At 52.6% G+C, this 15,504-nt stretch overlaps 1 protein-coding gene across 2 annotated transcripts; it reads left to right on the forward strand.

Annotated features, from left to right (window-relative positions):
• Positions 1–3,701: 3,701 nt before the first annotated feature.
• Positions 3,702–11,953, forward strand: RAB5IF (RAB5 interacting factor). 2 transcript variants are annotated; one of them, XM_065645677.1, is made up of 4 exons: positions 3,702–3,867; positions 6,569–6,672; positions 9,422–9,556; positions 10,154–11,953. In XM_065645677.1, the coding sequence occupies exons 1-4, from the start codon at positions 3,739–3,741 to the stop codon at positions 10,221–10,223; spliced, it is 438 nt and encodes a 145-aa protein (XP_065501749.1). In that variant the 5' UTR covers positions 3,702–3,738; the 3' UTR covers positions 10,224–11,953. The 2 variants fall into 2 exon arrangements, with proteins under 2 accessions (XP_065501749.1, XP_065501747.1); XM_065645675.1 differs by having other exon boundaries at positions 9,422–9,551; positions 10,186–11,953.
• The last annotated feature ends 3,551 nt before the right edge of the window (positions 11,954–15,504 follow it).

The following is a 15,504-nucleotide window of genomic DNA, read 5'->3' on the forward strand; positions in this document are numbered from 1 at the left end:
CCTCCTCCAGGGAAAGGGGAAGCCACAGGGCTCGTTCGGCCTTAGCTGGGGCAGGTGTCCCACCCACACCCCTCCAGAGCACAGGCTGTGCTGGGGGAATCAGGAGCCGGCCAGGTGTGGAGATGGGGTTAGAACCACCACTGAGCACCGTGTGGGGCAGAGGCGAGGCAGGGAGAGCCCAGAGCATTCTCCATGCCCGTGGTCTGCCGGGGGGTCCCAAGAAGGTTTGCCTTTTTAAAAAAATATAAGGAAAGAGAAAAAAGAAAGAAAAAAAGAACAAATCACACGAGTCAGCCTGAGCTGCCACCCTGTGGCTGGTCCCAGGTTTTCCTGTGCTGGAGTAAATCCGGGCCTCAACCGTGTCCCCGGGAGGCTGGCAGGAGGCAGGATGCCCCGCCAGCCCCTCCGGGGTGGCCACTGCCCCTCCTCGAGCCCCAGTTCCCCGCCACTGGGCAGGTGTCAGCCCAGGCCCTGGAACTGGGGAAGAGGGGCTGTACGGACACGGCAGCTCCTCGCACGCTTTGCAGCCCCTGACGCTGCACGCACATAAGGGGCTGCTGCTGGGCTGCCTTGTGCAGCACCTCAGGCTCACCCTTGAGGCCAGTCCAGCCCTTCCCACCTCCCCCTGCCTGTGCCCAGGCTCCCCATGTAGTCCTTCTCCCCTACTTCCACAAGCCTACTGACACACATGCGTTACTGGGGACCTGTTCGTACCCCCATGATAACCTCTGGCATCTCTCCTGTCTCCTTGTTCTTTCAAGCCCCAATTTAATTTGCTTTTCTCTCTGGGGCATGGATCGGGCAATGGAGATGGAGTAAAACAAGCCAGAGTTTTTTTAGCATGTGAATTTTAGATCATTTCGCTGATCCAGATGTCGTGTCACTGTGCAAGTGCTTCCACCCCTGCAAAGTGGCCTGGAGCAGGATCGTGGAGCTGGGGACAGTGTGACTCCTTCCATGCCCAGGACACAGCCTGAAGTTCTGGAAGAGGTCGGCCATGGGTCCCTCAGCTGGCACCTTCCTCAGTGCTCAGCAGCCGTGTCATCATAGCACAGAGGGTGCAGAGCAGGAATGGGGCTGCCATGCCCCAAGCACCTGAAGAGCACCCTGGGAGCAAGGCTGGAACCCCCAGCACGAGAGACCTGGACCTTCTGCAAAGGGCCCGTGATGGTGGGCGCGTCAGAGGCAAAGGTCCTGCCAGAGATACAGTGATGACCCCCCAGCTGCATGTCCCCTTCAGTGCAACATGGCTCCATCGGCTTGGACCAGCCTTTGGCTTGTGGCAAATGCCCAAGTGGTTGGGCATGTGCTCACGGGCCTTTTGAAGTGCAACAGTATCTTGCAGAATCTGTATTTAAATTACATGGCCTCGGTTGGACATGACTCGAGGTCTGGGACAAAGACTCGCCTGCCTGCTCCCCTCAGTGACAGCCACACACAGCGCACGCAGGGCCTGTCTGCCCCTGCAGCTTCCCAGCTCCTGCTGCAATCACAAGCAAGGTGGCTGCAGCTGAAGTAATTGATATTTAGCGCTGCAGAGAGCAGGCACGCTCCCGAGATGCTCAGCACATCATGCATTTACTGGTTTGTGCAACAGAAAGAAAAGCAGGACCCTGGGCCTGGGGTTTGCTGACAGGGAAATGAACCAGTGAACGTCATCGAGCATCCGTGCTGGGGGCCACGTGTACAAGTGAGGAAGGGCTCCCCACGAGGTGTCTGTGCAGGGCTCAGCCCTCACCACCACCAGCAAGGTTCGTTGCAGGATCAAGGTCTCTCAGCAATGCCTCGAGTGGCCCTTGCACTGCTGAGCAAAACTGCTCACCACGCCGCCCACCAGAGGGGAGATCTAGACCCATAGGCATATGCGGGTGCATGGGAATATAGCGGAAGATTTGGCGAGGAGGTTAGTTAAATGTAAATACGCTCAAGTGACTTGCACCTGGTTTTAGAAAAAGCACATACATCACACAAATTGTTTTACTGACCTTGTGTGCTTGAGGAGTAGAACCTCTGTGTTAGATAACATAGGCCTGTGAGAAACTCCAGACAACTTATCACCATGTCTGAGATTCCTGCTTTGCTGTGAGAAAGAGCAAGAGGCTGCGCCTGCCTGAAACCTTGAAATCCCGGCGAGCTCAGCAGGCCCAGCGATCTTCCAGCAGCGCCTGCGTCCCCGCTTGTGTCACCTCTGCCTGGGAGCTCAGGTGCTACTTTGGACATCCCCCAGTAGAGAGGTAACTAAAATAAAACTTGCTCTTTGCAAATGCATTCGTGGCCTCTGGCTCTTCTTGCGACGTGCCTGCGTATGTGTACACAGCGGGGAATTCAAGCATTTATTGTCACAAACCCAGGCCCCGCCCTGCCCCCCTGCCCACATGAGCTCACTCTGGACAAGATAATAGTGAACTGATGCCAACCAAACACCCTGCACACCCCAGGCTGAAGAATTAATTCCCAGCATGTTTTTTTCATGAGGAACACAACTGTTTTAAGTTGAATACCATTGCCCTTTTAAGGCAAGAATATTTAAAAAAAGGTCAAATCTTTAGGACTCCATACGTGTTCCAGTGATTATTCTATTTGCATACACTTCCAAGAGCATAGTTTCTGCAGACGGGGCGTGCTTGCCTGCTGTAATGTCTGCTTGAATAAACAGACATAAAAAGCTGTAGTGCCCTGCACAACTGTGCTTTATTTTAAAGGCTGTCCTGCTCAAACAGCCCGGTCCTGCAGCCCGCCTGCAGGAAGGAAGGACAGAGCGTCTCCAACGCACGGATCCGAGCAGCCCAGACACAGCACGGAGAGACCTGCCCCCGGAACCCTGGTCTCCGTGCGGCGGTTCTGTTTGCACGGCTCAGCATGACACTCCACTGCGTGCGTGCGGCGAAGGGCTGTCCCCTGTCCCCGTCCCCATCCCCTGTCCCCGTCCCCATCCCCTGTCCCTGTCCCTATCCCCATCCCCTGTCCCCATCCCCTGTCCCCGTCCCCTGTCCCTGTCCCCGTCCCCATCCCCTGTCCCCATCCCCTGTCCCTGTCCCCATCCCCTGTCCCCGTCCCCTGTCCCTGTCCCCGTCCCCATCCCCTCTCCCTGTCCCCGTCCCCATCCCCTGTCCCCATCCCCTGTCCCTGTCCCCTGTCCCTGTCCCGCCAACGCGCCAGGACAACACGGGGGCTGCTGTCCCGGGGGCTGCCCCTTCCCCGGGTGTCCCTTCAGGCAGCGGTGCCCGGGGCGGCCGGGATCGGCCTCTCTCACCCCGCGGCCGCTGCCAGCCCAGGCACCCCCGGCCCGGCGGCCTGGCCGAGGCTTGCCCGAGGGGCCGCCCCGTACGTCCGGGTCCCTCCCCGGCCTTCGCTCCAGCGAGAACAGCGGCGGCAGCGCCGGGCCCCGCAGGGCTGCGGAGGCGCCAGGAGGCGGCGGGCGGTGCCGGCGGTGCCGGCGGTGCCGGGTCGCCGGAGCGCGGAGGCCGCGCGCGGCCCCGGCGGCGGCGGGAGGAGGAGGAGCCCGGTGGAGCCCCGCCCCCCGGCCCAGGCTCCGCCCCCCGACCCAGCTCCGCCCCCGACCCCGCGCGCACGTCCCTCCGGCCTGGCCCCTCTCCCCTGCCGTAGAAGGAGTGGCGCTTGTCTTTGTCACGTCTAACGCGCGACGCCTCTGCGATTGGCGGAGCGGGGGCGCGGGCGGGTGACGCTGCGCGGCGGCCGCTTCCGGGCCGGGCCGGAGCGGGGCGGGAGAGCAGGAGGATGAGCGGCGCGCGGCGCAGGGAGGAGCCGCCGCACGCGCAGCAGCACGCGGTGGCCAACGGCGGCGCGGGCGCGCGCGGGTCGGTGTGGGGCAAGGCCCTGCGCAGCGACGCCGCCTGGCACGACAAGGTGCGGCGGGACCCGGGAGCGGAGGGGGGGAGCCGGGGGTGTCTCCGCCGTCAGCGCCGCCCCGCCCGCGTGGAGGCCGCTCTCGCCTGGCGGTACCGGGGCCTCACTGGCCTCTTCCCGGGCTTCGGGCGTCGTGGCGCGGAGCGCTCGGCGGGGACAAGCGGCCTCCGCCGCGGGCGGAGCTCGGGGCTCGGCAGTGCCGGAGCCGCGGTGGGAGCGGGGCAGACCGGCCGCACGGACACGGCAGCGCCCGGCACGGCGGGTCGGGCGGGGCGGCCGCCCGGGAGGGTGTGGGATGAGCGTCCCCGCGGTGCCGGGCCGGCGGCCGCTCGGTTGGTTTAACCCGCTGTGCAGGGGTTTGTATTGTGTCCAGTGCTGGGCCCCTCAGCTCCAGAAGGACAGGGAACTGCTGGAGAGAGTCCAGCGCAGCCACGAAGATGCTGAAGGGAGTGGAGCATCTCCCGTGTGAGGAAAGGCTGAGGAGCTGGGGCTCTGGAGCTGGAGAAGAGGAGACTGAGGGGTGACCTCATTCATGGGGATCAATATGGAAAGGGGGAGTGTCAGGAGGATGGAGCCAGGCTCTTCTCGGTGACAACCAGTGACAGGACAAGGGGCAATGGGTGCAAACTGGAACACAGGAGGTTCCACTTAAATATGAGAAGAAACTTCTTGATGGTGAGGGTGCCAGAGCCTGGCCCAGGCTGCCCAGGGAGGTTGTGGAGTCTCCTTCTCTGCAGACATTCCAACCCGCCTGGACACCTTCCTGTGTAACCTCATCTGGGTGTTCCTGCTCTGGCAGGGGGACTGGACTGGATGAGCTTTCGAGGTCCGTTCCAATCCCTGACATTCTGTGATTCTGCGCAGGACCGGTGGGCAGATGGCCTGTGTGTGTCCCTGCACTGCCTGCCCGGAGCTGCTGTCTCTGCCGATGTCTCTGCCGGTGCCAGCTCGGCCACGCCCCGGGTTCTGCAGCACTGGGGGGGGGCCGGGGTGGCTGGCGGTGGGTCCCAGCAGGCACAGCCCTGGTCTGGATCCGGCCGAGCTGTCCACCTCGGGTGTCCTTCGCTGCACACAGAACCTGCCCTCCCAGCCCTTCCTGAAGGCAGATGTGGCACATCTGTGCTGAAGCCTCCAGCAGACCCAGTTCTCTGCTACTTGGGCACGGAACCACAGTAAACACAAGCCGCATTTATATTAAGATACCTCAGTTAAATTTGACTTTTGGGTTAAACTCTTACAGGACTAAATAAAAAAACTACTTTGTGTAATTAAAAGAAAAGTAGAAATATAATCTACCTTAAGTTGGGGGAAAAATATATTCGCAAATCCAGCTGACCTGTCAGGCATGAAGGGAAAGGGCAGCGGCAAGAACAGGCTTGTGTGCCTCTCTCTGCTGCGGTGCCACGGCGCAGGTTCTTGCAGAGGAGTAGCGTTGTGCAGTTGTTTAGCTGTTTGTGGTCTGCTTTGCTGTGCCTAACCTCACCATTTCCAGTGAACAAAGAGATTTGACTTCCACAAAATTTCATGTGTGCTCAACTTGCACATTTTGTTTGTGTTTGCCAACAAGCCTTCCAAGTGTGGGTGAAAACATGTCAGCCACAGACTTCCCAGTGGTTTTGGCGCTAGTGAGGCCTTTTTTGTGTGTGCTGTAATGCTCCAGGTCAGTGCCTCTTCCTGCTGCCCCCAGCACACAGGCACAGGGTGCTCTGAGCTCCGGCAGCAGCCCGGGTCCTGCCGTGTCCCCAGCCGGGGCGCACGGTGTGTGGTGCAGCACGACGTCTCCTCCCCGGTTTGCTGGCTTTGCCTTTCAGTGTGGAGAAGGTGCGGACTCCGTCCTGCTTTTCCTTGGGGGACAGACATGAATCTATGGCACTTTTTTCTTATCAGTTGCTGTTGCTCACAGAACTGGTGGAGCTCTCCTGTACTCAGCCTCATCCCCCTCTGACAAATTGGACAGGAATTTCGGAGTTAGTGAGAGGAACAATGACAGGCTGTGACAATGCAACAGGATGTGACCTGAAGGCTAAAATGACTGAGAGATCATATCTGGCATGGATTCTGGTCTTCCACGTGGAGCCAAGCAACTTTGCCCATCCTACAGTAAAATCACAAAGGCTGTTGGTGTTTGGGGATGTGCTGAGGCAATCTCATCCTTGGGGAGGGCAGAAAAAAAGATGTGAGTGGAAGTGAATTTTATTTAAAGTGTAAGTCAGCATTGTCCATCTGCAAGACGTACAGTTGTGTCAGCCCTATGGACACACAGGAGCATCCACCTCCCGCTGCTCTGAAAGAATGCAGATGTGCCTGCAGAATGTGTGAGGTACAGTTTGTGGTTTGGAGTTGGCTGAGTACTGGGTAGGAGAGAGCCTGGGGCACTGAGTGTGGCATAAACAGTTCTTTAAACTTTTATTCCAGTGAATTTTTGTAGACTTGAATCTTTAGTAAGCAAGGGGACTAGATACTTGTTGGCCTCTGCAGTTAGCCCATTGGAGGACAAAGCCATGTATTGAATTTGGAAGCAGAGAAGTCCAGGGTGCGTCATGCCATAAGCTGCTTCCATCTGCTCTGAGTGCAGTATCTTACGCTCTGAATGGAAAACTAAGTGTTCAATGTGCTAATTTTTCAACTGTTAATTGCATGATGCTTTAAAAAAACCAAACATAATAAATGCCAAAATCTTTCTTGTGCTTTATCTCCTCAGGACGAATTTTTAGATGTGATCTACTGGTTCCGGCAGATCATTGCAGTTATTTTGGGAATCATCTGGGGAGTAGTTCCGCTGAAGGGATTCGTGGGAATAGCAGTGTAAGGTTTATTTCCTTTTCTGTCTTATGTACTTTCCCACATTTGGACTTCACTTGGTGTCTGTTTTAAAGTTGTGCTGTAAACAGTGGGCTGCCCAAACACAGTCTCTGTCTGCTGTGCATCTTAAAGCCAGCGTTGCATTCCAGACTGTTATTTGTCATTAAATTCATACAAATCATAACATATCTTCATCAGCCTCTTTCTCCTCAGCCTGATTAATGCTTTTAAAAATTATTATTATTTTTTAAATATTTATTTTTATTAAAGGGGGCAGAGAAAGAAGAAGGGAGCAAAAGGTTCAATTGACTTGTGAAGTGGCCTGTTCCTGCATGTGTGAGTAGGGGCTCTGAGTATGGTGCCTAGTGTGGCAACCAAAGAAGTAAGACCCATAGAACAGAAGGGGTCGTAGTCCTTCTCTTTGAGTCAGGAGCCCTCCTCAGAGAGGAGGTTCTGTTAGTAGACAAGAGAGGCAGCATCTCTTTGAAAAAGAAAAGGTTTCTTCAAAACACCAGCAGCCGCAGGCAGCCAGCAGGCTGAGCGGCTGTGTTGGCAGTGCTCCTGCAGCGCTCCCGCTGTGGGGAAGGCAGGGCCCGGAAGGGTACGGACGCATTGGATTCCCACCAAGACATGAGATTCAGGCCACCTCCCAGCAGGTGTCCCAAGGCTGCAGTGAGCACTCTGAGTTATAAAACAAAAATTTATTTGGTCCTGGTACGTTCTTGAAAGCCTCTGGAGGTTCAGCAGAGATGGGAAACACAGCCCTGCCCCCTGAACACCAGGTTGGAAGATGCTGCATCTGTCCTGGGGAGTCACTGTTTGCAAATGCCTCTGCCTAGTCAAGGTCCCTTAGTCAAGTTCACAACCTCACAGCTTTTCTTAGGGAAAATTAGCTTGTCATCTTGTCCCTCCTCCTGAGTGTCCTGGCTGTGGCAAGGAAGTGGAGGGAGTAGCAGCAAGTCTCTGTAAGAAAGAAATAAAAAAAGTTTGAAATCTAGGGAATCAACAGGAACATGATAGCTACAAGCAAACAGTTAAATCTCAAGTTTTTCCAGTAACAGATGTGGAGTAGCCGACAAGAATTGTTCTTACTTAGTCATCCATTAATTTACAAGGCCCCTTCAGGCACCGAAGCCAACTCCTGTGCTAAACGCTAATAAGAAATTAAATCGATCTGGTGTACAGAGGAAAAACTAAAAGCTTCTGGAACAGTGTGCGTGCTTGCTCTGTGGTTTGCAGTCGCACAGCTGTTCATGGCTTGCTGCCAGTCACTGAGATTGTGCGTGTCTTCCCATATGGCCCTTCCTGCACAGCCTTCTTTCCAGGAGATGTACCCATCGCTCCCCAGGTTGCACCAGCCCTAAGCTGGGGTGGGTAAAGCCAGAAGTGTCTGAGGACAACCAGGAGGTCATGTTTTTTTCTCTCAGTTGAAGCATAACTGTTGGCATGGACTAGAGAGTGCCGAGAGTTGTCTCAGGTTGAACCCTCATGCTGTTGCTCTGAGGGCGCTATCGAGTCTTCTCTGGCCCTTATCCCTAAGTTGCTACATTGGGTCATGGGACTTTAACAGGGATCTCACACTGAGCACACAGTCTAACAGTCGTCCCTCTTAGCAGCCTCAAAATCAAGTAGCGTGCACAAGGAAATTGGATTCTGTGTGGAAGCAGGACTGCTGCTGATCTGTGGGACAGGAAAACCTGCAGGGTTTGCTGATTTGCTGATACTTCCAGCTTTTGACAACTGTCTATTGAGCCTTACCAGGAGTAGGTGATGCGTTGAGAGGTGAACTCCAGCCAAACCCAGCATGCTATGGCAAGCTGTCATGGTTTAATCCCAGCTAGTAATATAACCACAACAGCCGCTCACTCACTCCCCCCGACCCTCAAATAGGGGAGAGAATCGAAAGGGAAGGGAGAAACTTGTGGATTGAGATAAAACCAGTTTAATAAAATAATACAAACGTACTACTTCTACTACTATATATAGAATAGCAATAGAATATTACCTGTGCTGAGCAGCCGGTCCCAGGAAGAGAGGGAACACCTTGGTCCTGTACAGCCAATCCCAGGGAAAGAGAGAAAAAGGCAGAAAGGCCCAGAGGCCACCGCAAAATGGTGGAATGGCAAAAAGCCAAACTCAGAGACTCCCAAACAGAACTCAACCGAAACAGAGCAGAACTGGAATGGGTCTCCCCAGCTGGAAAACCCGTCTCTCATTAAATATGAAGCCTGACGCTAATGGTGTGGAATATTCTCATTGCTCAGTCTGGGTGTCAGTCAAGGTCTGTCCCACCCATGTCCCCGTTCCCAGCTGCCTCACACCTGTGGGCAGAGCTCAGAGAGACCTTGGCTCCCAGACAACAACTAAGATAACAGTGAGCTCTGACATTGTCTTTGTTCCAACTCACAACGCTGGAAAGGTGCTTGGAGAAAAACATTAATTGTGTTGCAGAGTGTTATCTTCTTGTTCTCAAACTACATCCAAACGACGACTGTGCTAGCTACGAGAAAGAAAAAGTTTCTAACTGCATGAAGAAAATTAACTCACTTTCAGCCAAACCAGCGCACAAGCTGACCTGGAGCTGCTCTTCAAGCAAGTGACCGAGTGGCCTGGGAGCGTTGCAGGAGCAGGTTCCCCTTTGCTTCCTCTCTGCTGCGGCTGGAAGGTGTTTCACTGCTACGTTGCTGTATGGTGTGTTGGATACCTTCACCCTGTATCACTGACATGATGGTTCCTCGTCTCTTTCTTCCAGATTCTGCCTGATCAATGCTGGTGTTCTGTACCTCTACTTCAGTAGCTTCCAGCAGATAGATGAGGAGGAGTATGGCGGGACGTGGGAGCTAACAAAGGAAGGATTCATGACGTCTTTTGCACTGTTTCTGGTAATGCCTCTTGCTTTCTTTAAGCCGATTAGTGAATTGTGTTTCTGAGGGAAAAGACCTGGAAGAAAAGCAGATGAGGTCGTGCACTGATAGAAGAGAGATGTGTTAACGTCATCTAATAATTGAAGTTGATTGGGCAAGAAAATCCCCAAATCTGATGGCTACCGGCTATGAAATACAGTATTAATGCCTAGGATTTCTCTGTAAGAAAGGATGTTGGAACAGGCAGCTACACTTCTGCATCTGCCACTTTACTTTTACGTCTTCCCATTCTCTGTCCCAGATATCCTGGTGGAGTTTCATCTAGAACTCGTTACACCCAAACTGGTGGTTTGGGGGTCTTTGTTTGTTCCCGTACTCCCCTCTCCCAAGTCTCTGAATACACCCAGCACTTGATTTGGTGGTGTTTCTAAATCATTAGAGGGACTGTGGTGGGATTTTAATGTGGAGAGACTAGTCACCCCAGAAGGAAAGCAAGTTGAATGGCACATGGTGATCCCAACATCTCTCCAAGACCATCTCAGAGCTGAAATTCCGTCCCCAGTCCTATGTTGAGAGCAAAGCATGAGGCTTCTTTTCTGTGTCTGAACCATCCTCCAGAGGCTTCAAAATAACCATTGCTTCCTTTCCACAGGTTGTTTGGATAATCTTCTATACTGCCATCCACTATGATTGACACAGTCTGCAGCTTCTGCCTGTTAAATCAGTCATCAGTAAATTGAGAAGGTTTTAATAAATCATAGTCTTTAGTGGACTGGTGGGAAGGCCGGGGAAGGCAAATCAACTCCCTTCTGTACCAGCGGTCTGATTAACCTGGAGGAGCCCCAACTCTTCTGCTGGAGAAGTCCGTCTCCGTTTTATATACCGTTAATTGTTGGAACTATTAAAAAGCCATTGGAATTTTTGGCAGTGGTTCAAGACTGTTCAAATTTTGAACTTTCTGTGACTCTAGCCAGTAATTCTATCAAACTCCTGTGTGCTGAAGGTTGAATCTGTTAATTTAATGTATGTGTGCCCTTCTGTTTGAAATCTGTCATTAAATCCTGACTTGTCTTCCATTGTTGTCCTTTAGACAAACAGTTTTTAGAAAGCAGTTGTAGGCTACATGGGCGGCAGGCACTGCGGCATCCAGGATATGAGTTGAGTGGCTGTCCTTAGCATGTTTTTGTAGTAATCAGATCCGATGTGATTGAACAGACTGTGTTGTTACCATTTGTAATATTATTTGTTTTATTTGCAAATCAGTTGTTGACCAGAATTTTTAAATTGTCTTTGTTGAAGACAAATTTTTAAGCAACTTTACTAGAAAGAATTGTGATTCTTTTGGTTAATGAATGTTTAACTTGAGGTGTGTTCAAGAGGCTTAGAAACTCCGCAGCATTCTGCTAGCGTAAGTTACCAGCACATACCTCAGTAGTCTTGAAGGACAGTCATTCTGGAGATAGCTTTTTAAATGTTAAGCATTTAATTTTTTTTTTTTTAAGAGCTATTGAATTGAACTGCTCATTGTTAATAACTGCAGGAGATTAAGACACAACTGAGGCAGCTATTACCTTAAACACAGAATTACTAACTTGCAAATCAGGTGATGTATTATACATTGCCTCTGGTTTGTGAGGTGCTTTTTATGAGTTGATCACTTCATAGCTCAGTTCCTCCTTAGTCATGCCCTTTTTGTGCATCAATGGGGGAGTCTCTGCATCAAGATATTTTTAAGGACATGTCTTTCAGAAATAGTTCTTGGGAAACACGCACAGTCCTTGTTGTTGTCAGAGGACCTTGTAGTCCTGTTGCAATGTGGTCCTTGCTTTTCTAAACAACAGCTCAGGCACTCAAAAAGTCCTGACCTAAAGCTGCCTTATAGTGAGGAGTTGATAGGTTTAGTGCGCTCTTGCTGAAAGTCTGCATTGCTTCCTCGCTGGTGGACGTTCAATATCCTGTTCTCACATGTGATTACACAAAGCCAGAGATCTGTATCTCTAAGTGCTGTGCTGGGGGCCCAGAATCGCCCAGCGGTGCAGGTCTCCATTCTTACCAGGGAAAGTGCTGCCTGTTCTTGGTGGAAAAAAACACACCTGGCTTTTTCAGGTCCTTGGGCTGCCAAGGGAAGAGTGCAATAGCAGACAACTTCTGCTGCTTCTGAGTTGCCAATTTAAGTAAGTGATCTCAAGCAAAAACTTATATAGTTGCTCCTTCCCATCCCCAAACTTGCTCAGCTTTTTAGTCTGATACTTTCTTTTCCTCTACTTTCCGCTGAAAGCATTAATTTCCCCACAAGAATTGCATAGCCTGCTAGTTCTAGGTCACCCTTTCCTACTGGCATCTGTTGCATCGTAGCTGTTCACAGCCATCAGTAAAATCATTGTATACATTAAATGCTCTAATAAATGTCACCTGGATAATCCGCTGTGCAGCTTCTGTGTCCTCTGGTCTTTGAAGTTTTATAAAATGGTGAAAGTGTGGGATTCCTTTAAGAGTTTGATTTTTGGTAAATATCTAAGCCAGCAGCTCTTTGTGGTTCTCAGGTCTCCTGTGCTGCAGGCCTGCACCGTAAGAAGAGGCCAGAAGCATTTGTAGTGGAAGTAGTACTGCTTAGATCCATGCTTTAATGGGTGATTAAGCAGCTTAAGCCAAGTGTTGCCTCTACATAAACTGTTCTGCTGCTTCAGCAGCTGTCCCTGCCCCGTGATACGCAATCCTGACAGAGCCACTGCCACGCTGCAGGGTCCCCAAGCCTGGGCAGAGCAGGACTTGCAGCACGGCTGTAAAACCTGCCGAGTGAAAGGGTGCAGAGCTGGGGACTTGCTTACCTGCCCCTTGGCTTTATTCCTTGCTTGCCTGCAGTCCCGCCAGCTGAGTTTCTTGGTCTTTGCAGTTCTCTACAGTTCTAGTGTCTGGAAGCTGAGGCAGAACCTGAGTTGAGGAGGATCCTCTTTTGAGGGTCATGACTGTGTGGAAGGGACACTGGTCTCTGGATCTCGTCCTGGTAAATAAGTTAGTGATCATAGTCACTCAGCTGCAAGCTTTTAATCTCTCACGGTTTCTGTTTTAAGGGGTGCCTCAATGGCTAGAAGTAGGTATCCCCAGTGCTGATCACCAAGAGAACTAAAGCTATGATGTCTGCCCCCAAAGAAATGAGATTAAGTTTAAGAAGCTCAAGGAAGTGTGGCAGCCTGTAGAATGGAGCTGAGCATCTTACAATGATGAGCACTGTAAAAACGAGGTTTTTTGCAGAGACTTGAGAGATTGACACAGGGATGGTCTAGCTGAGAGCATGAAGTTGAGTGCTGGGAAGACACAAGAGCAGCAGCTGACAGGGGCAGGGACTATGGTGAGGGGAACAGGCTCGGGCAGCACCTCTGTCCTCAGCAGGTTTGGTGTGGGCACAATGCACATACTTGCTCTGCACTCTCCTCTCCTTGAGGGACGAGGGGGCTAAACCAACGGCTGGTGGGAGATCTGTGCTACCACGGAGCAGTGACTCATGGAGAAAAAGGTCTTTCCTGCACTGGAGAGCTGAGCTGTGGGAGCCACAGCTGTTGGGATACAGTTCCACCAGGAGGCTGCGTCCTTATGGGGCCTACGTGATGGTGCAGAGAAGAGGCTGTGCTGCCGCAGGCTCTCTGAGGCTCGCTGCTAGCTGCAGACCTGGAGGAACATCACTGTGGCTTTCAGCAAAAAGCAGACTGTCCCTGGCAGGGTGGACAGAGAGATTTCCTGGCCTAACCTCCTCATGAGGAGAGAAGCAAGTGCATTCTGGAGTGGAACTGGCAGAGAAATTTCTTGTGGTCTTTCTTGGGCTTCAAGCATAATAGAATCATTTAGGTTGGAAAAGATCTCTTAAGATCATCAAGTCCAACTGTTAGACCTGCCAAGTCCACCACTAAACCATGTCTCTAAGCACCACATCTACAGATCTTAAACCCCTCCAGGGACGGTGACTCCAGCACTGCCCTGGGCAGCCTGTTCCAATGCGCAACAGCCCTTTGGGGAAGAAATTGTTCCCCAGATACAACCTCACCCTCCTCTGGCACAACTTGAGGCTGTTTCCTCTGGTCCTGGCGCTTGTTCCTGGGGAGCAGAGCCCGACCCCCCCTGGCTCCAAGCTCCTTTCAGGCAGGTCAGAGATCAGAAGGTCTCCCCTCAGCTCCTGTTCTCCAGCTGAACCCCCAGCTCCCTCAGCCGCTCCCATCACACTTGTGCTCCAGCCCCTCACCAGCTCCGTTCCCTTCTCTCAACTCGCTCCAGCACCTCAAGGCCTTTCTTGGTGTGAGGAGCCCAGAACTGACCCCAGGATTCGAGATGCAGCCTCAGCAGTACCCACTACAGGGGGATGGTAGCTGCCCTGGGCCTGCTGGCCACACTATTCCTGGTACAAGCCAGGATGCTGGTGGCCTTTTTGGCCACCTGGGCACACGCTGGCTCATGTTCAGCCGCTGTCACCAACACCCCCAGGTCCTTTTCCCCCAGGCACTTTCCAGCCGCTCTTCCCCAGCCTGGAGCGTTCACGGGGTTGTTGTGACCCAAGTGCAGGACCCGGCACTTGCCCTTGTTGAACCTCAGACAATTGGCCTGAGCACATCGATCCAGCCGGTTCAGGTCCCTCTGCGGAGCCTTCCCACCCTCCAGCACATCAACACTCCCACCCAATAGGGTGTCATCCGCAAACTGACTGAGGGTGCACTCGATCCCTCATCCAGATCATTGATAAAGAGATTAAACAGAACTGGCCCCAATACTGAGCCCTGGGGACACCACTCGTGACCAGCTGCCAGCTGGATTTGGCTCCATTCACCAGAACTCATTGGTCCTGGCTATCCAGCCAGTTCTTTATCCATCACAGATACACCCGTCCAGGCCATGAGCAGCACGTTTCTCCAGGAGATGCTGTGGAATATGGTGTCAAAGGCTTTACTGAAGTCTAAGTATACAACATCCACAGCCTTTCCCTCATCCACTAAGCAGGTCACCTTGTCATATCTGTTAAATATTACTGCAAGTTATTTTTGTTAAAGGGAAAAATGGCGTGGGTGCAAAGATGTGCTAACAGGTGTTGAGAGGTGGGTGCGCATCTTGTGTCTTGGCACCAGCGCCTGCCCACCGCAGGGCAGCTCTGCCGCAGCCATGGCTGAGCATGCAGCATGGTGTAAATTTGTTACCTGTGGGTTTGGCCTAGCAAGGGAACGTTGACGTCACTTGTTTTTGACAGTGCTCGGGATGTCTTTAAAGCAAGTGGTGCCTGTTGGGGTTGGGAGCATGGCCTGTCCCCCCTGCGGAGGTGTCATCTCTGCATTTTTCCAGCTTGATTTCCAGTCTTGCAAAGGTTGTGCTCATAGTTGCTGGGACTCAGGTGCCCACAGGTGACAGAGCTGATCAGGTTTGGTTTGTCAGAAACATGACAGTAGTAGAGCCTGGGTTGGTCTGGAGCAAGCAGGGTCTTGAAAACCCAAGAAGTGGGAAGTAGAGCTTTGTCTTCAAGCACTGTTAAGTCACATGAATAGCTGTCAACTGGGGACAGTGTTTGCTGCGACGTTCTGGGACAGCAGCATCCCTGCCCACACTTCCTGGGATGTTTCATTCCAAGGATGTCTGTTAATACTCTGCCAGGCAAATGAGTGGACGAGGACACAGTGTGCAGAGCTCCTGGCCTTGGAGGAGCTGCTTTGGTGGGGAAGGGACCACCTCCAACTGCTGGGGGTGGGAAGGCTGGAGAGATGTCTGAAAATGGGGCAGGCTGAGACTGGCTTGTAAAAGCCCAACTACCCTCCCACAAATATTTAATTACTAACTGGCAGTGTCCATTATGCCCTCATGCTGCTGGAGAGCACTAGTGAAACCTTGGTGCTGCCACAGCAAAGGAAGGTTTCCAACTCCCTGCGTTAAGGAGCATTGAGTGAGCTGGTGGAGCTGCTCATGCAGTGAAGAGCAGGGGGCACTGGCTGGCTCGTTGGAG

This window comes from Caloenas nicobarica, chromosome 15, assembly GCF_036013445.1.
Source record: "Caloenas nicobarica isolate bCalNic1 chromosome 15, bCalNic1.hap1, whole genome shotgun sequence".
Lineage (NCBI taxonomy): Eukaryota > Metazoa > Chordata > Aves > Columbiformes > Columbidae > Caloenas > Caloenas nicobarica.